The sequence below is a fragment of the Sparus aurata genome, chromosome 2 (assembly GCF_900880675.1).
Source record: "Sparus aurata chromosome 2, fSpaAur1.1, whole genome shotgun sequence".
NCBI lineage: Eukaryota > Metazoa > Chordata > Actinopteri > Spariformes > Sparidae > Sparus > Sparus aurata.
This window is the reverse complement of record NC_044188.1, coordinates 20964257-20987818: the sequence shown is the minus strand read 5'-3', so window position 1 is coordinate 20987818 and position 23562 is coordinate 20964257. Positions and strand designations below refer to the sequence as shown.

The 23562-nt window shown below is 40.3% G+C and overlaps 1 protein-coding gene across 6 annotated transcripts; it reads left to right on the top strand.

Moving 5' to 3' along the window:
• The first annotated feature begins 43 nt into the window (after nucleotides 1-43).
• Nucleotides 44-23400, top strand: agfg1a (ArfGAP with FG repeats 1a). 6 transcript variants are annotated; one of them, XM_030395741.1, is made up of 14 exons: nucleotides 44-622; nucleotides 7983-8076; nucleotides 9832-9947; nucleotides 10866-11031; nucleotides 11264-11426; nucleotides 12514-12633; nucleotides 14134-14205; nucleotides 16226-16441; nucleotides 17046-17235; nucleotides 17425-17504; nucleotides 19460-19576; nucleotides 21201-21353; nucleotides 22045-22139; nucleotides 22793-23400. In XM_030395741.1, exons 1-14 carry the CDS (start codon nucleotides 456-458, stop codon nucleotides 22850-22852), a joined length of 1809 nt encoding a protein of 602 aa, XP_030251601.1. In that variant the 5' UTR covers nucleotides 44-455; the 3' UTR covers nucleotides 22853-23400. The 6 variants fall into 6 exon arrangements, with proteins under 6 accessions (XP_030251601.1, XP_030251609.1, XP_030251617.1 ...); XM_030395749.1 differs by lacking the exon at nucleotides 14134-14205 and having other exon boundaries at nucleotides 47-622; XM_030395766.1 differs by lacking the exon at nucleotides 16226-16441 and having other exon boundaries at nucleotides 50-622.
• Nucleotides 23401-23562: the final 162 nt, after the last annotated feature.

The following is a 23562-nucleotide window of genomic DNA, read 5'->3' as shown; positions in this document are numbered from 1 at the left end:
TTGACGCATGTCAAAACTGCGTACTACGCAGAACACACGACACCGCAGCAGCGATACTTACGTTGATGCAGTGCTGCTTTAGATAATATCGGCTGAACAATCCAGAATCTGAGAAAATTGGATGCAAACGCATTTGAACGTAATGAGTATAAGACAATTCTATTTGCCCATGATGCAAAAAGACGCGGTGTAATCTGCATAACGGGATTTAAACGAAAGCGGAAGTAGACGGCAGGGATTCTCTCGTCCCGTTAGTAGGACCGATCCAACGCGTCGAACTCCTTGTTCGAGGAGACGCGAGGCCCCCCTGACAACAGAGCCACCTACCCACTCCCTCTGCCTCCAGCACGGGTCGGCAACCGTTCAAAAAAAAAAAAAGCACAGCCCTTTGTTTTAGTTGTAGCTGACCCTCCCGTCTCCCCGGTTTTATTTAACCCTGCTGCACATCCCTCACCATGGCGGCGAGTGCGAAACGAAAACAAGAGGAGAAACACCTGAAGATGCTGAGAGAAATGACGAGTTTGCCTCCCAACAGAAAGTGCTTTGACTGCGACCAGCGCGGCCCAACCTATGCCAACATGACTGTGGGCTCCTTCGTATGCACCTCATGCTCTGGCATCCTGTAAGTTAAAAGTTGCTCGGTGACCTTAGCTTGGATATGGCGCATGTGATACAACGTTTTGGTGCCTTTCGCCTTACGAATGGCAGCCTAACCCAGTTAGCCGGATAGCGCTAGCTAACGTTACATTGGTATCCAGTTGTGCCAGTGTGAGTTGAGCTGTTTTGACATTGTCTTGTTGAGCTGCGTTGGGCGGGGTGCATGGAGGTGTCAGTGTGCCGCACAGCGAGCTAACGCGGCAGCCACCCCAGATGCTAGCTAACTTTAGCTCCCAGTGCTAACCGGTGAAATTATCTGACACTTGCAAGCTAGGTCTGAAGATAAGCCAGTAGCCAGCTGCTGCTACCAGTTGCTTGAAACGTCTGGAAGCACCACCTTGTAGCTGAGCTAATTGGTTATGGTAGCGTTATACACCCCACATACAAAGACACATGTATGCATGTGGAAATGATCGCATGATCGATGCTTCATATCATATCCACGAATAAGTAACATTTGGTGTTTTCTTAATATAACGTTACTTCCTATAAGCATGCCGAGGGTTATTTGATTACAATAACAAAGTATTTTCGTTGCAAAGTGTTTAAACCTGGGCGTGGGAAAGACTCATCATTTTGAGTTGAGGCTGCTAATGCAACGCTGGTATCCATGTCATCATCAACTGTATTAAGTCATGTCATCTATTTCTGTAGCCGATTAAGGAGTGTTCCAATAATCAGTCTCTAACAGATGTGTAACCTCAGTAACACTAGCAAGAGCTTCACTTTTAAGAACCGGCTGACTGGATCCCCGTGTGATCATGTCAGTAGTTAACCTCCCAACCGAACATAAGAAAAATGTCCCCACAGCATTGATAATTCGAGTGTAGCTTAGTGTTGTGACTTTAGATAGCCTTTGTCTGACTTAAGCAGTTGTGTAACCAAGCATCTGTAGCTTGTGATTTGGGATTAGTGAAGCATTCCATTTCTTCTGATTCTAGTAAAGATAGCCCAACTCAGTTCAGCTGTCTGTTAAATGTCGCATGTAAAAAATGGGATTTTGTTTTGTGGGTGTGTGTGATGCTGTCCTCATTTAGAAAGAAATCTAAAGTGGTGTCATACAGTTGTGAGAGTTTGTGACATGATGCTCCTACTATCTATTGCACAATAATGACCGATTGAGATATTTCCCATATATGAATTTGTATAGCATGACATTGTAATAATCTGCGCATAATCACTCTTCTCTGATGACTTTTGAGGATTACAGTGCTTTCTGAGTGTAAATGCATATGGTTAACTGGCAACCAAACTATGCCCTCATACATTAAGTGATAAAAACCATACAGCCTATTCTACCACCTGCAATAAGGACTTTTGATGCATAGGTAATGCTGTCTCAGTATTGTTACAATAAAACATCCTTGTCCTCTCTTTACAAAAACCAAAGCAAGCTGGGTTCCCACCCAAGTCCCATCTTTGCTCACAAATAGCTTGCTTTGGTTTTTGTAAATGCATAAATGATGTGTGCTTATCACAAGCCTTTGTTAGTGAGTATAATTTAGAAGAGTAAATTGGCAGCGGGCGATTAGCAGGTAACTCAATAAGCTGTTCATGCGTCCATCCTGCTCTGCTCATTCTTATTGTCTGTAGCCTGCAGTGGTCGTTAATGCTTTACGGAAATCACTATGCCATTTTCCATTTTTGAATAATGATTATTCTAATAATGTTGTGGTGGAAAGGGGAAGTATTTGTTGCTGAGTACATTCCCACTGATGACCTTTAAGTTAAATTAGTAGGCAACTGTCATTCATCTTTTTTTGACAAATGTTATATTTTTTGTCCTTCAGACTTTGTCTAAAACACAGCCCTTTGACTAGGTTTGTGACCTTAATCTGTGCAAACTGTGTTAGCTCTCTCCACTTTGAACATGAAGGTTATTTACTGTAGCACTGCAAAGAACGAGATTAATGGAGTGTTTGCTGATGGGCACAGTTTGCCCTCTATTTCACTTCACCAGTGGGTCTGCGCAGGGACACTGTGAATTTCCCATCTGCTCACCCTATGGTATTAAATCTGTAATTTGAGTTAATTGGGTTCTTTTGTAGCTTGAGATCACAATTCCTTCCCCCTCTCTCTCCTACTGTCTTTATCACACACTTTTTATCAAGACAAAGCATGTTGTGTGAAATTTTAGTTGCCAAAATCTAATGAGCAGAAGAGAGTCGGTCTGAAAGGATTGATGTCTGTCTGTCGTATGCAGGAAGCCTGGTGTGATTGTAGGCTCAGGAAGTGGTATGGCCCCACTGTGCTGCTACATCAGCAGCATGTGCCGTTATATGTACCACAGGAAGTGGCAGAGAGGTCACAGTCTGTCTCTTTCTTTCCTTTTAATACTGGAGAGGCAAAGTTGTTTTACATTTTTTTGTGTGTGTGTGTGTGTGTGTGTGTGAGATGCTCAGACTTGATATGTTGTTTTGGTTATTGTCTTGACTACACACTGACCATTTTATGAATTATAGTGTGGCTTTATTTTGTCCTCTTCAAGAAAAGCAAAGCAAAACCCCCTCACACAGATAACCAGATATCCTGCATACATTTTTACCCTGAAAGATTATGTCTCTGTTTATTCCTAAACAGTACATTGATAAATAGGTTTTGCACAATGTAAAAATAAAGATATTGTGCGAAAATATTACTTTGGTAAAAGTGAAATTAACCCATTTGAGTAAAAGTCATTAAGTTTCTGATATCAAATGCACTTAAGTATTAAAAGAATAAGTAAAACTGAATTACACATGTAATTGTATCTATGTCTACTGTATATTATTGGTAATCCAATTATTGGCCTGGCAAATATTCATAATTTGTCTGCTTATTAGAATCAGTTTGTTTAGTTTTTGTTTTCATTTAAAGGGCCACTATGTGATATTGGAGAACCCAAACTCAGAATAGACATTATTAATTAGTTAATACAAACTCAGAAATATATATTTTTCCCATAACTGAATAAACACACAGTTCTCAGAGGAAAATAACGTGACCAGAACACAGTTTGGAGCCAGGAGGTGGCAGGGTCCACCAAATATAAACAAAGTAAAACAGTAAGAGACTGTGTTTTCCTTTAAGGTTTCAAGGTTCAGTTTGTTTAATCAATTTATTTAGTCATAAAACAAAGAGTTTATTTAGTTTGTTTAGGCATAATAAAAACAATCAGTCAGTGGAGATCTTTCTTTAAAATGTCTTCCCCAAAATGACATCATGCACCTTTAAACATATGCTACTTTGGCTCTGATACAGCATGCAATCTGCAAAGTAACTAGTAACTAAAGCAATCAAGTAAAGTAGTGGCGTAAAAAGTACAATACTTGCCTCCAAAAAGTGGTGGAGGGAAGGTATATATTAGCATAAAATGCAAATACTTAAGTGCAGTACAAGTTTCTCAGTATTGTACAGTTCTTGAGTAAACAAAGTTACATTCCATCACTGCCTCTGAGAAAATCATAGTGATCATATTAAGTTCATGGAAGTTGCTTGCATTTTTGCAGTTTAGGCAGTAACAGTGTTTAATTGTTTAGGGTCGATGGCGGGGCACAACTACCTACCACATAACAACCATCTCCCCTCATAGTTGTGGTTGTTTAATGGGTGGAGTTGGAATCCATTATGTAAACACATTCCTTATGAAGGTGGAGGCGTTCCCAGGAGGAACACCACTCACAATGTCTCTTTCTGGAGAATATACTCATGGCAGGAAGTAACCCCACTTGACCTTTGTGTTCCTGAGATATTTTACTGACTAAGCAGAGCTGTAACACGGACTAGAGCATGACAGAGGTGGGGAGGTGTTACCAATACCAAGTGTCCTGAATGATATTAATCAGTGATCATTAATGGCTATTTAACAGAGTTGACTTGAACTTTACAACAGAGCTTTTTAAGTTTTCCCATGCTCCTGATAATTGATTTCTGAAAAAAGTGCTGTGTTTGTGAAGCACAGTCAGCATGCCAAATTGATGATGGTGTTAATTTGGCATAAATCCCATTGGCTTGGAAAGTGAGCCATGAAAATGAAGAACTGGCATTTTCTGTGATAAAAGGTCCTTATCAAAATTGTTGAGGAAGGAGTAAAAGATGGTGTAGAATCTCTAAACATGGTGCATAGCCTCTCTCTTTTGAGACTTAACATTGCCAGTTTTTCTCCCCCTGGAGCGGTTACAGTATGCAAATGAGCTCAGTTTTCCCGGGTGAACTGCTCTGATGTACTGTAGCGACTAGTTCATAATTATTTTACTGTGCAATATGTGATACTTTTCACTGATACACTCTGCTACCCAGTAAACATGATGTCAAATTAGATGAACTTGGCAGAAAGGGCAGAGCAATGCTCTGATTAAATCCTTAACATTTGTGTTAGACATTGTTGATGTGTACAATATTGTCATCTAAGAAGTAATTCTTTTAGTTCCTTCATCTACATGATTAATAATTACCGCTGTTATTTAATTCTCCTTACAGATATAATCCTACTGTAACTGAACACTGTCACAGTTGGGCTACTTTGTCCAGCAGAAATAAGGGGTGTGTGTCACTGTAGGGCCATAACATTGTGTCACTAGGCTTTGTACCAGACTAGAATCCAGAACACAGGAATCACCTGACAGTTACATTGTACTACACAGTCTGGATGTAAGATATTCTCAATTATGATATGTCATCCCACCCCACTCCCTTTCCTGTCTACACAGTTAAATAGAACACATGAAATAACAAAAAAATAATGATTAGTATGAGAATTCCTTAATTGGACAACTGGCTAAAGATGCAGCCATCATAGTTAGACCATAGGACTTATGGAGCTTTCTCTCTGTATCTGACCTAGTTTCATCTTCATGAGACTATGATCTGATCAGTCATTTACCTCAGGGTGCTGAAAAACACATTAAAGCTGCAATACACTCAGACACTGTCTTCTGTTTTCTCTCTGACACAAGTTTATTGCGTCTTGCTTTTGACAATTTGCTTCTGACTGTTTTGGCTAGAAACAGTGAGAAATTGGCATTAATCCATGTAGGGCTGCAGCCAGTCTTGTTAATCTGAGGAACCCTATTTTGTCAAACCAACAGCCTCAAAAAGTCTCCAGTTTATAATAAGAAAGAGAAATATAATTTGCACATATGAAGGCGTGACCTACAAGTAACTACAAGTAATTTCAAGCACTTATTGATTCATTGTAATTTTGATTTGCTTGATTGATTTGATCGTATAAATCCTATAAATGTAGAAATATCCAGTTGTATTATGGCATTCTTTCAGTCTTACCTGTCTTTTCAAAGTTTGACCAGGATGACAAAACTGGGCGCTAGTGTGTAAAGTGTTTCCCCTGGAAATCGTCCTAGTTGTCCACATGGATCTACTCAGTATTTATGGACATGTGTACAGCTTGATGGCCTTGGTCATTGTTTTATTTTCCATTTTGTTTTCGTAAATGTGAATTTACACAGCAATTGGATTTTCATTACATGAAGCCGCTTTATTCTGCATCAGACCTATCTTGTTGTTTGCAGAACAATCAGCTGATTGGTGGATGTGTAAAGAATGGGTGGAGATGAGAACAAGTTCTGTGAGGGTTACAGCAGTGAATAATTTAACAGTCGTGTCTAGTATTTCACTCCCTTTAGGTCCTGACTCTCCATGTGTATAACATTGTGTTTTGAATTGTGACACGGCGGATCTCATTTCGTAGTTCCCAAAGTGGGTGCTGTGACACCCTGCGGTGCCTTAAGGACGAGTCAAGGGTGCCTTATCATATCATTTTTCATGGTGATGGGAGCATCAGGGTATTCAAGAACAGGAGAGGAAACAGCTGCTTGCTCAGATATATTGGCAAAAAAGTAATGTAGTTGAGAAAAACCTTTAGAGAAAGTTTGGAGAATACTTGCATATTTGATTGCCAGCAGTATGTCATCGTTGAACATTCCAAAAATGCTACCTTGATAAGAACATTTAATGGAGGGTGGATAAAATATTTAATGATCCATTTCAAAATGATTTGAATATCTACACATTGGTGCTGAACTCTGAGTGTTGAATTATAGACCTGGGCTTCCAGGCCAAAATGATATTAGCTTATTCTCAATATATTGCTATCAGTGTATACATCGTCCAGTAAGTTAACCTGAAAATGCAGAAGAGAATGCCAAAGAGTTGCCACATAAAGAGTTTTCCTGAATGTAAAAAAAAAAAAAAAACTATCAACCTTTTTATCAATATGAACAAGTTTGTGTGTCAAAGTTTGAATTCAGTGTCGAGGTGGGTTGTGTTTGGTTATGTATAGTGTCTAAACATTTATTGTTTATTGGGTTGTGAATGCTGTCAGAATGCTCTAGGGTTAACATCACTTGATGAATGAATCCACTTCAGACACTGATGGAGGAATGTAGCTCATGTTGAGCTTCTGACATGCTTCTGTTACAGGGTTAGTACAGACCAGGAGTAAAAGACACTTTGGGTCGCTTTTAAGGGATTATGTTAATGTTAATAATAGCTGACTGATGTGTCCTATTTGATTCTATTGACTGGTCAGCACTTAAGCTGCTGTTAAAGAAAAACAATCACTGTTGGTGTCAGTTTGTCACAGTCCAGTGGATACACTTGTGACTTCTGTTGATCAATAGTCAAAGAAACTTTCTGAGACTAACTGTAACAGTGTTGTTATCTTTTCTGTCTTCTGATGACTGTGGTGCTCTGGTTGCAGTTAATACATCCTGCTTGCATGCTATTGCTGAATGCTTATTGGTCCCCTTCACAGACAAAACAGGTGGCAACCTTGAAGACAACACTTCTTTCATTTCACTAGCTGGCGGGTGTAGGAAAAAATACTGAGACAAGCAGGCCTGGAGCTTAATATAATAGCCAACTGAAGGCTCTTTTAAACTATTACAGTTACCAGGCAGGTTTAATTTGGGATATTGTGGCATGAGCTGTGACCTTCTCAGAAAAATTAGCATGGCTTGTATGGGATAATGGGCGTCACTCCATAATGGAAGTTTCTATATTAGGCAGATCGCTTGTTCTTTCACTGTGCTGACAACCTCAGTTCAGTCAATGGCAATTCTGAGAGAGTCTCAACCACTTCCTGTGTTCTGCTCTACTCCCTTTCTTTTTTCTGTTACTTGTTGTTTCTGTCATTATTTGTTTCTGTCATTTTTTTCTCTATATATTGCTGTCTACCTCGCCCCAGTTATGCACACCAGCCAGTCAGCTTGTTGCTAATTAAATGGCCCCGTCCTGAGAGGAAGGATCTGGAGTTTGTCCAGATGAGGTTGCCTTTTACAGTGTCTTCAAAATGAAATTGACCCCCATTTCCATTTCTCCACCTACAGACGAGGACTGAATCCACCTCACAGAGTCAAGTCTATCTCCATGACAACCTTCACGCAACAGGAAATCGAGTTCTTGCAGAAACATGGCAATGAGGTAGGCATACCGAAAATCTCCACATCATCCTAATTCGGCATGTAAGTGTTTTGACTGCTAACGAGCTTTACTGTAGACAACAACATTGAGCCACAAAAATGTTTCAAATGTTGTTATGAAAAGAAAAGAAAAACAATTTTTTTTATTCACCTTTAGATAGAGATATCCAAATATTATGAATACAGCTGTTTTGATAATATTTTTCACTGAATATCCTGTTCTGTTACAGTAGAAAGTGATTGCTGCACTAATGCAACTCAACTTTGCCTGAAAATCAATTTATAGCAAAACTGTATTACCGTGGTGCCCCCATAGGTTGGACAGGGAGGGGGGACAGGATGGCAGACCCCCCTAGCACGTGCCCTCCATTCGCCTCATGAGGCCTATTTGCATAATATGATATGTTACATTAAGTTCTATTCATTAAAGTAAATCAAAATCGTATATTTTTCATAATAGTTGTTGTGAAAGAAAAAGATAATTACACAGCCAGCTAACTGCTTTTGGAACATTTGTTTTCAACCACATGATTTTCAGTGGCCCCATCTGGCCTCCAATAAAAAAGAATTCTTGGGAGCCCACTGCTTTATTAATCAGTGTCTTAAATTAAATTTCTTCAGACAAGGACAAAAATTATTACATTATCTTTAGAACAAGTGCTGTACGACTGACCTCTTACTGTATTTGAAACAATCAACATTGAACAGAAATAACATGATAAAGTTTTCATGATAACATTTTCAATAGTATTGCAAAGTACTACAAAAATCAATCAAATTATGTAAGTAATTAGAGGTGAGAGTCTCTAAGAAACGTCTGTCATCCAAATTCTGCAGCTCTTGCCTGTCTGTTATAATCAGATACAATAGCACCACATATTTGAACATGGAACCAAAGTGCACCATCATTCAAGAGCCATTTTGGGTAAACGGAGTAGGAAATAGAGCAATGCCACCTGGGAAGCACGGCCTATTAAAAGCTGTAGCAAAGTGGCAGGGCAAGTAGATATGCAGGAGACTCAAGGTTGGAGCTGATGCATATATCCTTCAGGGCTGCTTTATAAATACTACAGCCCTGATGTTTTTGTCTTTCCATGGAGAGCACTTGACACAGAAACAAATGATAAAACAGGCTACGCAACAGCTGCAGTTTCAAAATCCTGCAAATGAGAGAGACAAGTGAGCCTACATGTGCTGTGAATGTGTGTGCAGCTGCATCAAAGGTCACTTAAGGAAATGACAGCAGCAGGATACTGTGTGTGCAACACAAGCGCCATGCTGCCTTTTGCAACACCATCACCTCATTCACAATGCAGCACACTATACTGAGTGCACACACACGCACACACACACACACACACACACACACACACACGAAGCCTATAAATCTCTCTTTAAAGGATTAGGCAAATACTTTAGGAATGCTATCCAAAACCCAAGGCCAGACAAAGGTGAGACTAATTTTTCACCCAGCAACTAAGTTCAATCCGCATTTCCAAACATGAGGCCAACTCTTGTTTCAGTCCTCTAATCCAAACATAGCAAACCACTGTAAAACCTAAGTAAATGCTCTTTTGGATTTCACTTATTGTCTTCAAGGTGATTAACTATATCATCAGTACATTAACATATGGCTTTTTTTTATTTCCCTGTGGCACTATTAACAGTTTAATGGCATAATATACATGTTGAGAAGCCCTACACTTATTTGCAGCTATGTGTGCTGCAGAAAATCATGTTACTTTGTGTGTTCCAGGTGTGTAAGCAGATGTGGCTCGGTCTTTATGATGACAGAACCTCCTCAATACCAGACTTCAGAGAACCACAGAAAGTCAAGGAGTTCCTTCAAGAGAAATATGAGAAGAAAAGATGGTAAGTCAGTTTAACAAGCTGGAAGTGCAAAGATATGAGCAGTCCCTGGCAGTGTGCACTGCACTGACATGTCGGTTTTCTTTTGTATTTCCTTTTGTTCCTCTCTCTGGCTTGGAATGTCTCACAGGCAGCTCATAGCAGTTAGCCAGGAGCAAACTACCAGATGTCCTTCTTTAAATGCCCACGATCTAGCTGGTCCATAAAGTTGTGGTTATATGTATGAGGTTTACAAAGTAGTGTAGTTGTTTCTGGTGCATTATGACTGATGACTAATAAGAGCAGTTATTTCAGGCACATTTAACACACAAGTGCCTGAGTGTTTGAGAGTTGCGAATTAGGTAATGACAACAAAAGTAAATATTAATCTAGTGAGACTGTTGGTTTATGCTGTTAGACTGGTTCCATACTGCAACATTACACTTATTAGTTAAGGAAGAAGTGCTTCTGTCATCTCTGAGAGTTTAGACACTGAAGTCCGACCCAAATGGGAGCGCTGAGTGGTACATGTCTCAACATGCCACCACTGGCTGCAGTCAGGCATTCTCACTCTCATAAGCCTCTCTTTTATCACACAAATACACACCAGTCATGAAACGCCTGTAATAAGTCTTATTAGTGTGTTTCAAACAGTTATGGCCCGTCTCCTAGATGTAGAATAGATTTTCACCCAAACAAACATTTGCTGTTCTCACATGTGAATTTGCATAATATCTGTTCACCCAAAAGGCTATAATACCATTATTTCTGAAACTTGGACTATGTCAGATTATGGTCATGTTGTTTCCAATAGCCAATGGCATCTGGTAGGATTAAACATACCCCAGCTCCCTTAAATATTTTAAATTACATGTAATATATTGCACCATATATGTATAAAGGCATGTTGTCATAATGCATTTAATATGAACTGTCTCCCAGGTACGTACCTCCTGAGCAGGCCAAGGTAGTGGCATCCGTCCACGCTTCCATCTCTGGCTCCTCAAACAGCAGCACCAGCAGCACTCCGGAGGTTAGACCACTCAAATCCCTGCTGGGGGAGTCAGCCCCCTCCTTACACCTCAACAAGAACACCCCACCCAATCAGGTGAGCTTTATTTAGACAGATAAACACAGATATGATGAATTTGGGATCATTGCCAGCAATGTTGGTTTCAGCATCAATGATTGCTAAGGTCGAACAAATTACTGGCCAACTGGTCTTCTTTAATGTTTGTGTGAGGGTTGGTCATGAACCATATAGACAGTGAACATAAAATACATGCTGCTCAACACATACCTGCAGTTCTTTTTTTCAATCTATCTCTTGTCTCCACCAGTCTCCAGTGGTGAGCCGTGGACAAACCCATCAGCAGCAGTTCCATGACAAGAGGTTTGACCTCCTCAGTGATTTGGGTGGAGACATCTTCGCTGCCCCGCCCAACATGAATGCAGGCACCAGCTCCGGTTTTGCTAACTTTGCACATTTCAACAGCCACACAAGTAAGAAACAGACAAATCAATGATTGAGTAATACATCCAAGGCAAAACACATTTTATATTGAAGGTTTAACACTGTTTAGGTCTTGTCAACACCAGCTGACAATCCGAAATATACTAAATATGTCAACGTGGTAAAAACACAGGAAAGTGATCTGCTGAGACATAAAGCAGAAAGTGAATGCAGGAAATGAGCAAGAACTCCAGTCACGATGGGATTGTCCTTTATAAATGTGGAAGTTGCATCAGTCGTGTTGTCTCACAGGCTGTCCCAGGAGCATATAACCAAATACCAGAGATGGCTGGGTGCATGCAAATTTTCGTTCATCAGTTTCAGTCTTGTCACACAAAATTTGTTATGTGCATGTAGGCATGTGTAGAACAGTTTGACAGACGATAGATCGAAGTAATGCTGCAGCCATTTTGAATTCTTCAGGTGTTGTAAGAGACTGCTGCATGCTGATTGGTGTTGCATTCTAATTAAAGCCCGTTATACACTGGGGCAGAAATTCCGGATTATGCAGAATCTGTTCATTGTCAGCTGCCATGTACCTCTGTGATTGCAAACCATAGCCATAGGGTAATGGAGTGCTACCAGAGGTGCAATGAACAGACTCATCTCCATGGTTACTAATGTCTGTAACATAGGGCTATTAGTGTTTGCTTCCCATGGAGGGTTAATGTCCTCTCATTTCCCCTTAAAGAGCCATCAAGTGACTAAAGTGTCATCTCACATCTCCATATAGTAAACATGAGCAGAGATGTACACCTCTGAGGTTAATGACATGTGTAGTGTTGCGTACACTTCGATACTGTGTGCACAGCAAGGAGTACTGATAGTATCCCATGGGAGAGGTGAACATCATCTTGCCTGCCTTTTAAGCCGTTATGCATCTTATTGTTGAGTGATGCCACTCTATGATTGTCTCTCATATTTATCACATTATCCATTGTATTTGTTTTGCAGTCCATGCCTTTTGTCATTGTATGTATGAATCCATTCTATTACCATCTCATCCATTGTTTTCCTCTCATTGTGTTTTTTTTTGTTCATCTCCCCATCTGAACCTCATCCTGACACCACCTCCAGCGGCACAGAATGCCAACGCAAATGCAGACTTTGCTAATTTTGATGCGTTCGGGAGCACTTCTGGGTCAACAGGTGGTTTCCCCTCCGCACCCCAAGCCCCATTCCATCCCACAAATACAGGTAGAGCAAGTTCTCTTTCAAGACAAAAGCTTGAATAATTATGTACACACACGCATTGAGAATGTACATATAGGCTGAACAGAAACATTTTTGCCATTTAACTGTTCTCTCAACTCTGCTTGACAAACCTTTCCATGTATGCAATGTCCATTGATCCAGTTTCAAAAGACCAATAGTATGTGCAACAGATGGTTTCATCACGTTACATTTGAGTAGTTCAAATGAAGTTTAATAACCAAGAAAATAAGCAAAATCTGTTAGCCTGGTTTATACATTTCCTGAAAGCAAAAAAAAAAAAAATGCTAATACATGTTCTGTGATTGAAAGCAATTCTACTTGACTGCAGTTGAACACATGACTTTACTGTATGTTTACATGGTATGTGCCTTCGGCCAAAACATTAAAGGTCGTGGAGCATGAAACTCTGTGCGCTCCTGTGCAGACTCATAGGAAGCATTCATTCCATGTGAGACTTACAGCATATCTGTATTTTGATCTACTTTAAAAGCTTTATTTTGAATTGGTAACTGCTCGGTTCAAACCATGAACCCACATTTCTTTTTACTGTGCACTGTATTTAAAGTTTGAAATTACGTTTGCAGAAATATAACTATTATGTTTTGTCATATGCACTGTGAATGCACATAATGTTTTGAAATAAAATGGGTAAGCACACTGTGCACTCATTAGGCAGACAGTTATAGTAATAAAGGACCTGCAACAAACCAGGCTTAGTCCTGCTGTAGCGTGTAATCACACTGAATGTGGGAATAGGAATCTTATTCAATTAATTTTAATATAAATACGTGCGAGATATGTATTCTTACCAGTTTGATTTAGTCAAATATTTGCTTGGCCTCTTAAGCGGGTGTTTTAATTTAGTCTATTATGGATGTAACAGAGGCATAGCATTGTCATCATCTTACCTGTGTTTGTCATTCTGGTCCTTATTTCCCTCCAAGCCCTTCATGCAGTTTTACATAACATGCAGTTAACATGTTATGTAAAAGAGTATTTGCTCAGCAGTAACTGGCTTTCAGGCTTTTTACCTGAGCACCTCTCTCTTAGTACTCATACAAAAACAGACTCTAATATGCAAACAGACAATTAAGCCTCCACCCCCAAGTCTCAGGCAAACGTTGTGTGCTACAGTGCCCTCTGCTGGAGGGCTACATTGATTGACTATCATTGTGCAGAGCTGCACAGTGATCTCTTTAGTATGCCCATTGCTTGATGGATAAAGCTCTCCTCTCTCTCTCTGGCTTTGTAAGATAATCCCTTTCTCACAGACACTGACTGACTGTGCTATCAGCCTAAGCTGTCCATTCTCTCTCATGTGTTTTTCATCCTTTTTGCTTCAGCAGTAGTTGACTTGCTTTGACCTCACACTTTTTAATTTTGACCTCTGGTTTAGTTGACGTCTTTTCTTTTGTTTCTCCGCCCTGTCTTACATCGCTCATTGCCCCATCTCTCCCTCCCTCTTTGATTTTTGGCTGCCAGTGTTCACTGTGCTCTCATCCAGTCGCAGTATGGGTGAGTTTGCCACTGCTCTGCCTCTCCAGGGTGCACACAGTAAGTCTCTCTCTGGGCTTGCCCTCTTAACAGCTTACACCCTTTCCACCGTCTCTAATGTGTAGTCGCTGTGATCCTCCTCCTCTCTCTGGATGAAATGTGTGTCTCAGCATGTAGCTTTTTTTGTCTGTGACTCTGAATTGCTGTTGACAATCTCACTGGTTGAAAACAGGGATAATAAGCTTTTATTGGTGCTGTCATGATTGAGAACTGCTATAGAGAATGGACCAGATGGAAGGAAATGAGAACAATGCAGAATCTGAAAAAAGAAAAAGGAGGGAGAAAGAGAGAATCACAGTCTTGTTCGTTCATTCTTCTCCTTTTAGATAAATAGCACAAGAACACTGTGCCCTTGAAGTCTATCCCATCACTTATTTAGAAGTAACTTTTCTGTAGTCCAACATGTCGTGTAAGAAATAATGCAACTAAACAACTTCCTCGCAGCTCCAGCTTTAAGATCACTGGTCAGAGAAGGTTTATATCTGCTGATAGGGGTGGGTGATCTGGCAACAACATAATCTATTACAATCTATTTTAGAACAGTCACTATCCACTATTTAAATTTCGGTCTTTTTATTTTTTATTTTTAACATGCCATGTAGAGTATACCCAGTCTTTTCGATAGCCTGTGATTTCTCAATTTGTAACATTTGTAACATCACAAGACAATATTACATAACAAATTTGTTATTTTTTTGGCATAAGCTCCACATCCGCGATGATGCTAGCTATAATTCTTGCTGCATTATCTACAAGGAAGAGCCTCACTAAGTAATTGGTCTAATCGGCATAGCCATCTCGTTGGCTACATCACTCTATTGGTTTGTTCACATATTGCAGATGTGCTAGTCAGTGGGGTCATGTGAACACAGAAGTAAGAAGACATTCAATACTGCAATCTCTCCCCAATGACCAAGGCTTCTGTAAATGTGTATCAGTGTTTTCCTGCAGACAACCTACTTCCTATCCAACATTAACGGGTATAAACATTCTGTGAAAAATGTTTTGATAGTTGCAGGAAAGATTGTATTTGTCACATTATGCCTTTTCCCTGAGCTAAAGGGAATGCATTCAATGGAATGCAATTAAAGCACTGGTTGAGTTTTAACTGTTGTGATGGTGTGAGCCTTATTACTAAACATTGCCTTCTCTCTCCTTAGTTAGCAAAAATACAAAAGCTCCATATCCCAAATCTTTTTTTATTGTGCTGTGCCCAGCATGAAATATTGTAATGTATCACAGCTATTATTGCATTCCAAACAAACGACTTCTCCCTGAGCTCTTGGTATGCTCAAGAAACAAGTAAAATTTTCATCTGCAAAACTTTTTGTTGACATTATAACAGGTGGAAGTGCCTGATTCAGCACTGTTTTCTCAAATGTAAACATAGTGTAAAACAGATGACACAGATGAGTATGTGCATTGCTAAGGTTCTAAGCAGTTCTTGAATAGGCTTTGTTCCTCACAGAAAAAGGGTGTACACTTCTTTTGCTCTACAAAAGCAATAAATAATGTGTAATGTTGTTTGTTTCCTTAATAACAACTTTAGATCTGGTTGAAACGGTCTACTCAGGTGACTGTCTACTCAGTACAGAGCTCAGTGATGCCTACAGGTTGGTAGGCAGAGAAAAGATTCATTTCACTGAAAAGTTGTTTTCCATGTCACTGTTAATACATTTTGGGTTGGTGCTGTCTGTAACTCCCTTATCCACAGTATGGTGCTGATGTTACCGAGGCAATCGAGAAAGGTGCTGTTCTGCACAACATGTGCCTCTAAGACAAATAAATGCACATTTTATGCAGCGTTTCTTAGGTTCATAGGCTAATGGAGAGCCACGTAGTGCAGTGTTGCAGAGGACTTGTTTAAAGATAATGAGAGTATCCCAGCCCCAGCCTGACACCACCCCAGCTTTATCCTCCATGCAGCTTCTTATCTCCCTCTCCACTCTGTTAATGCTGTTACTCAAAACCAACAATGGAGGTCCCCCTCATGACTTTTTAATCTCTCTCTTTCATGCAGGTAGCGCCTCAGGGGGACTAGCAAATGCCAATTTTGCAAATTTTGACAACTTCCCCAAATCGTGTAGTGCTGACTTTGGAGCCTTCAGTTCTTCCTCCCAGAGTAACTCCACAGGAGCTGGCAGAGATGCTGTACAGAGTACTAGCCTCCCTGCCGATAGATACGCAGCCCTGGCTGACCTGGATAACGTGTTTAGCTCTGCCAAAACAGAGCAAGGTAAACTTCTCCTGCCTAGCTTGTTTCATAGATCTCAAATGTAGGGATAGAGATCGACCAAGAAAGAGAAGTTGACGCAACTAAAAACATAATGTTGAATCTTCTTGCCAATGCAGGGAAAGACAGTCTCTGTCAAAACAGGGCTGATTTACATTTTCTAGCAAACCTGTGATACTGTATCACCAAAATATGGTATCTTGAGATGGCCTTACCACTTTCCCCCCCCCCCCCAATCGGCCCCTGACCTCAGTACTACTGAACCAGCCTGTATACAGATGACAGGCTACTCTGCACATGGCGTTTTGGCTTGATTGGAGAGCTTTAGTAACATATGGTCAGAATTTTGGCCCTCGGGCATCTGTGAATTGTACTGGGTTGGTACTAGCTTATTTTGTTCATATTACAAGTTGTATTTCTGTGCTAGAAAATGCAAATTTCCTAATGATTGAACATTTATTCCCCATCATTTTTAATAGGTTGAATATGGCAGATATCTCCGGACGTTTTTGTTTGTGTCTTTGGATTTGAATTTGTATTTACTTTCGGGAATAGTTGACTCGAGGTGGATTGAGCCCGGCTCTGCCATTATGTGCTTCTATTCCAGGAGGTGGTATTCCTGGCGGGGTGAGCTCAGCCACAGCGGTGGCAGCAGCAGGAGTGGGTGGTTTGACTCAGAAGCAGCAAGCAGTGCTAGCAGGGGGGGACCGCTATGCTGCTCTTGCTGAGCTGGATACTGTCTTCAGCTCCTCGTCCCCTGCCACTAGTGTTTACAACACCACCAGCACCTCACAAGGGTAAGTAACTAAACACATATACCTTTTGTATTGGAGTCTAAAAGTCTCAATCTGCAGCTAAATGCAGTGAATTATCCAAACGAACTTAACCTACAAACATACAGTGACAACACTCCTATCACACAGGATCTGGTCTCCTTTTCTTCTGTCTTCCTGAGAAGCTTATGTGTTGACTTTGTTTCACTACAGGGGCATGTTTGGCCCAGAGACTGGGGTGTCAACAGCACAAGCACAGCAGGCTCTGCCTGGCATGGCTCAAGGTTTTGGAGGTGAGTTAACCTACAGGCTATTGTCCAATGATTTGTGCTAATTATGCTCCCAAATTAAGTCAGTAATGATCTACAAACTCTAGAATAATGTTGCAAACAAAGGACAGCCCCAGGATGAGGCACGGTATACTTAAGGCAATACAGCAAAATTCAGTATTTTAGATATTCATGACAACTTTTGTGACCTTATGTGGTTTTAAGGATTTCCTGATGTTGACAACAGGTTGTGTCAGATGTCAGAAAACAAGGGTAAATTATGACTCTGTAGCAAGTACTCATTATGTGTAAAACATTATTATGTCTGACTTTGATAAGCTTTACCTTTTTATTGTATTTTTTTTGGTCAACAAACTTCACTGTTTTATTGGATGCTTTATTTTATGATATTGTTTGTTAATATAAGGGGTGTTATTGATTAATCATTAATCAATTAATCAGCTTTAAGAATTCAACCAATTAGTTAATGTCTTAATTGACAATAAGAGATGGGCATAAATACATCAAAGAGTATTCTACAATGACAGATTACAGATCCTTTTGTTCCAACTATATCCAAATAAAACACAAAATACTGGTATGAGAAATCTGATTTAGTTAAAGAACATGCAATTTGTCATAAAAAAAAAATACAAAGCAGACATTTTAGTGGCCTCAGTATGGTTTGGATATTGTTGACAGTTGTTGAAAAGTGACAGGTGGGAGCTCGGCAATAAAAATTAGGTCATGATTTTGTGTTATTTAGGTCATCATAACTTGGTGTTTACTTTATCTGTTCTTTTTAACTCCTGATGTGGCCAACTCTTATTTTACATCATAGATCATATCAGTCACCCATTATCAATTAATGAAATTACATAAAATTTAGACCCCTAGTTAATTTGTATAACAACATAGTTATAACATTTCTGCAGTTTTTGGGAAACTTTGTTATCCTACTCTTTAGGACTCAGAAACAAAATAACAAGGACAGACACTGGACATTAAAGGAGAACTTCGGTCGATTTAAACATGCAGCTTCATTGCTCAAGCTACCCCTGACGTGCGAGTACCGAAGACGCGAACAAATTTGGTCCAGCCATTATAGAGCTCCGTGAACGGAGATGTAGCATTGAACGCTAACTGCATGGGGTCAGAACTTCACGCTGTGTTTTAAGCATCTTAACATGCTCCACATCTCACACCAGAAGTTATGCAACATCAGCAGACACCTTAGCACACAGCACTGTAGCGTGTATGACTCAAAATGAATAAAAAAGTAGTTAAAATAGTGTGTTTGTGCAAGGAGCTACTTACCTGTTTGTTGACATCCGCGTCTTCCGGTAGCTAGACCAAACTAGCGTATCCACAGAGTGTGCACTTAACAGGCTTAACAGGCTATTGTAAGGCTCATGGCTCATGACAGGTTGTAACATGGACATGTACATTATGAACATACACACGAAAATGCTGGAATACGTTTCCGTCTCCGCCAGTGAGGGAGTAAGTGCACGCTCGACGGATTGACTAGTTTGGTCTAGCTACCGGAACACACGGATGTCAACAAACAGGTAAGTAGCTGCTTGCACAAACACACTATTTTAACTACCTTTTTATTCAGTTTGAGTCATACACGCTACAGTGCTGTGTGCTAAGGTGTCTGCTGATGTTGCATAACTTCTGGTGTGAGATGTGGAGCATGTTAAGATGCTTAAAACACAGCGTGAAGTTCTGACCCCATGCAGTTAGCGTTCAATGCTACATCTCCGTTCACGGAGCTCTGTAATGGCTGGACCAAATTTGTTCGCGTCTTCGGTACTCGCAAGTCAAGGGTAGCTTGAGCAATGAAGCTGCATGTTTAAATCGACCGAAGTTCTCCTTTAACATGTTGAAATGCTCCTCCATGAATCAGTGCTTTTGTTTCCTTTATTGTACTGTTTCGCATTCATGTTTGGTGACTTGATACCTCTCACCAACAGCTCAGTCAACTAATCCGTTTGTAGCTGCTGGAGTCGCCCCGGCAGCTGCTCCCACCAACCCGTTCCAGAGCAACGGCAGAGCAGCAAATATGGCAGCAGCAGCAGCAGCGGCAGCAGGTGTGTTAATGTGTTTGTTTGTGTGTTCTTAAATGTGGAAAATATATATGAAAACCCAATCAGTTTAGTAAGATAATGCAGATAAAAATCGTTTTGTGTGGAAAAAATAGGTGTGTTATCTTACAGTAAGAGTATTATTTATTAAATTTCCTTGCACACACTAAGTGGCAACCTTTGCCTTAGCTGCCTTGGCAATGAATGAGCCTGAGACCAATCGAGAAAGTAGAAGGGAACATTAACACATGCAGAATACCCATTTTGTGGAAATGTGTAGCAGGATTAGCCATTTACCGGTGTGTCCACAAGAGACAGACAGTTGCAGACATTGAGATTCAGTTGTCTCTAATTGCTCTTGCCATGCTGGACAGGCTTGATGAGGGTTCTTCACGGGCAGGGTTATCCTCCCGCCTTTGGTAGGTTCCCTTGTGCTCTCTGCTTCTTTTTTGCTCTTCTGTGCCTTGCTCTTGCTCCTGTGGCAAATCTATCTGGAAAATGTTGTAGAGGTAAAAAAACAAAAACAAAAAAAAAAGATTCTAATAGCAACATTAACAAATAGGTTTGTCCGGATGTAAAAAAAAAAAATCCAACCTTTGGAAAATTGTGGAAATCAATGTAATCAGGGACCAGGCAACAGTCAATTTCCACATTCATGTAATGATGGTGATTAGAGAGTCGTGCCACATCATTTTGATCAATATGTCATTACTGTACTCTAAATTAGTGGGTATCATGGCAGTTCCCTTGCGCCTTCTGCAGGGTAACTCTGGACTCACTGATAATGGCTTCCTCAACATTTTCCTTCTAACAGTTGGCAAAAACTCTCTTTTGACTTTTTAACTTCAATTATTTTAACTAACTATACACCATATTGTCTTCGAAGGTTCATCTAGTCATTCATTAGCTTGCTGGTCATAAAATGCTTCATTCAATGAGTAAACTCGGTAAGACATTGACAACTGCTGAGTCTTTAATGCTCAAGCCTTAACCATGGATTTGCTTGCATATTCAGTTAATTGCAACCCCAGTTGTTTAATGGAAATTGGATGTAGCATTTATACCAGAGACCTGATGGCTTACTACATGCAGTTTTGTTCCTCCTGTTGAACTTTTGGAATACTTTACTCTTGTGTGGCCACCTGATACTGGTGTGTCATGTCTGACTCTTTTGACTCTTTTCAGACAGCCCTTTCTTTTTTTCTGCAGAAAAGACAACCACAATCATTTTGCATGTGTTTACACTCAACAAATACATATACTGAGATTCTGAAGATCTCGGGTGGTCAGTTAAATGACAGTTTTGCTTTTGGAGCCACACTATGGATAATGACTTGATGACTGTGCTTTAACCCGTAGTTTTCAATCGTCTCACTCATTTAAGTTTACCTCCTTTTTGTATTGCTTTCTAATTAACTGCTGATAATAATAACATAGTCTTTGTTTGTTCTTGTTTTTCTGCTGATGTGTGCCAGCTACTCTGTAATGAAACATGTTCTAGGCAAGTGTGTGTCGATGTAAATTTCTTGTTATAATTTTGAAAATGGAATTAAGCCAAAGGTTATTTTATCGTATGCCTGAAGATGGCATAAAAGTTTCTTTAACCAGCTGTTGTCCTGCTGTGTTGCAGTCTCATTTGGCACAGGGTCCATGAGTATGCCAGCCGGATTTGGGAACGCTGCAGCCTACAACCTCCCCACCAGCTTTAGTGGAACCTTCCAGCAACCCTTTCCTGGCCAGGCTCCCTTCCCTCAACCTCCTGCGTATCCCCAGCAACCCAATGGTGTGTGTCCATAGCCCTTTTCACACGGTGACTCCACATTAGCTCTGCAGCGATGGCTTGCCATTTCTCCGCCTTTGCTTGTTCACACTGAACTAAGCAGCTCCGGCATAGAGCCAGTGTGTCCAGTGAGCAGAAATGTGATGAGGAGTCAGTAGGACAGACAGGATGACAGACACTTTTCCATGTATATCTGCAGTATTTTTTCCCACAAGTTGCCAAAGATACCACCAGTTACCACGTTGCTGTTGTTTGGTCCTGTAACATTGCTTTGTGGTTTGAGTTGTGGGGCATTATCTTTTATTTGATTAGTGAATGATCTGTTTAGCTGTCAGACTGTGAACAAGATCACCCCGACACCACCTGAGCAGCACATTAAAACTGCAGTGAATCTGTCCCCCCTTTCCACATCTGAAACTTACAGCGATGCAGAGAATCAGCGCACGATTCCCGCACTGAAAGGGGGGTGTGAATGGGGCTTGTTTGTAGGTCATTTAGATGTAGACGTATCTGCATTAATAACCTGCTGAAATTCATGTGCATCAGACTGAGTAGTCATTACATTGTCTCACTAAGTTTGGATTTAAGATATTGGACATGAGTGAACATTTTTGTTGTAGCTGTAATGTTTTTTTTTTTTTTCATGTGACGATTCCAAAACCCTTTTTTAAATGAAATTGCACTTGTCTTTCAGGTGGTGGATATCCAGCCTTTGGCCAGGCCAAACCTGTTGTGACTCCTTTTGGGCAGGCAATGGCTGGACCTATGGTCTCAAGCAACCCTTTCCTGGTTAGTAAAATGGCTACATGACATCATATCAAACTGATATAATCCACTCATCAGATATCGGACTGATGTCACTGGTCCATGTACCAAATGAATCCAGTTGGCTAATGCTTTTATAAAATAAAGAATAATGCAGTTATAAGCCAATAGCCAAAATGTTGTTACAGAAATTGATTATGTGATTAATTAGCAATTAAACGGTTCTACAATGATATCCACTAGTCACCCTATATTTTTGTGCTGCACTAGACCATGACCCTGCCATAATGTAACAAGAGACAGTCCGAAACTGAGTGAGCTATTTAAACTTGGCAAACTCAACAGCTATGTTTTCCTCGAAACACACAAAAGCTAAACAGAATATTTTGACATATATCATATTTCTATAGATATTCAGATAATATCGTCATCATGAATTTGGTTGGTCATGATAATCTTGTTGTTAAGATCTAATACTGTGACACTCCTTTCAGATATTCCGAATAAGACCAGAACTGAAAAAGTGGAACAGTGCATCTCTACTTTTTACTTCAGCTGAACCTGACAATTGATCATATTGGCTCTATTGTGTCAGTACTTGTATTAAAAAGAAAATACCCTCTTCTCAATACCAGTGTACTTAATGATTGTGTTTGTATATCCCTTTTTCCTCTCAGGGTGCGGGTCCATCTGCACAATATCCAGCCGGAGGCTCCTCAACAAATCCCTTCTTATAGCGATCCATCCAATCAGCTCCACTACAGGGTCAACAACTGGCACGCTTGCACCTATTGCACTGTTTGTTTCACAAGTAGCTTTAAAAACACAATGTTTGTAAGGATTTGTATTTTCTATCGCAGTATGTCACAGATGGAACAATATGACAATATGACAACATGAACAGTCATGATGACACTGTCTGTGTCTTATGAAACAAAGTGATGGTGTGTGCAGAGGGAGAGGTTGATCCCCTCTTCTCTATTTAACCTGTGAACTGGCCTCTACTGAACCACAATGTATAATCAAACTGGCTGAAAACTAAGTTATTGCATACAGTGTATCCCATTCATCATGCTGCAATTCTGTACATATATTTTCTTTTAGGAAATTAGCTCTTTGTGCATATCAGTATTTGTATCTAACACACAAGATTTGTTGAGACAGAACTGTTGCTTGGAAAAGCTAATGGGTACTGCCACTTACTGTATTTGTGAAGAACCAAACTGTTTATTTGTGCAGGATCCTTTTTTTGGTAAATTGTTCTCACTAAAGGAAAAAAAAACTATTCTTTTTGCGAGCAATGAGAGGAGGAGTGACTGCTGCATCAGGGACGGGCAGGGGACTCGTTTCTCTGCCATCCCCTGCCCTGCTGACAGGGGCCCAGGTCACAACACTTCTGAATTACAGTCAACGGCCTCCATAAAGGAGGAGCGGGAATGGCTGATGA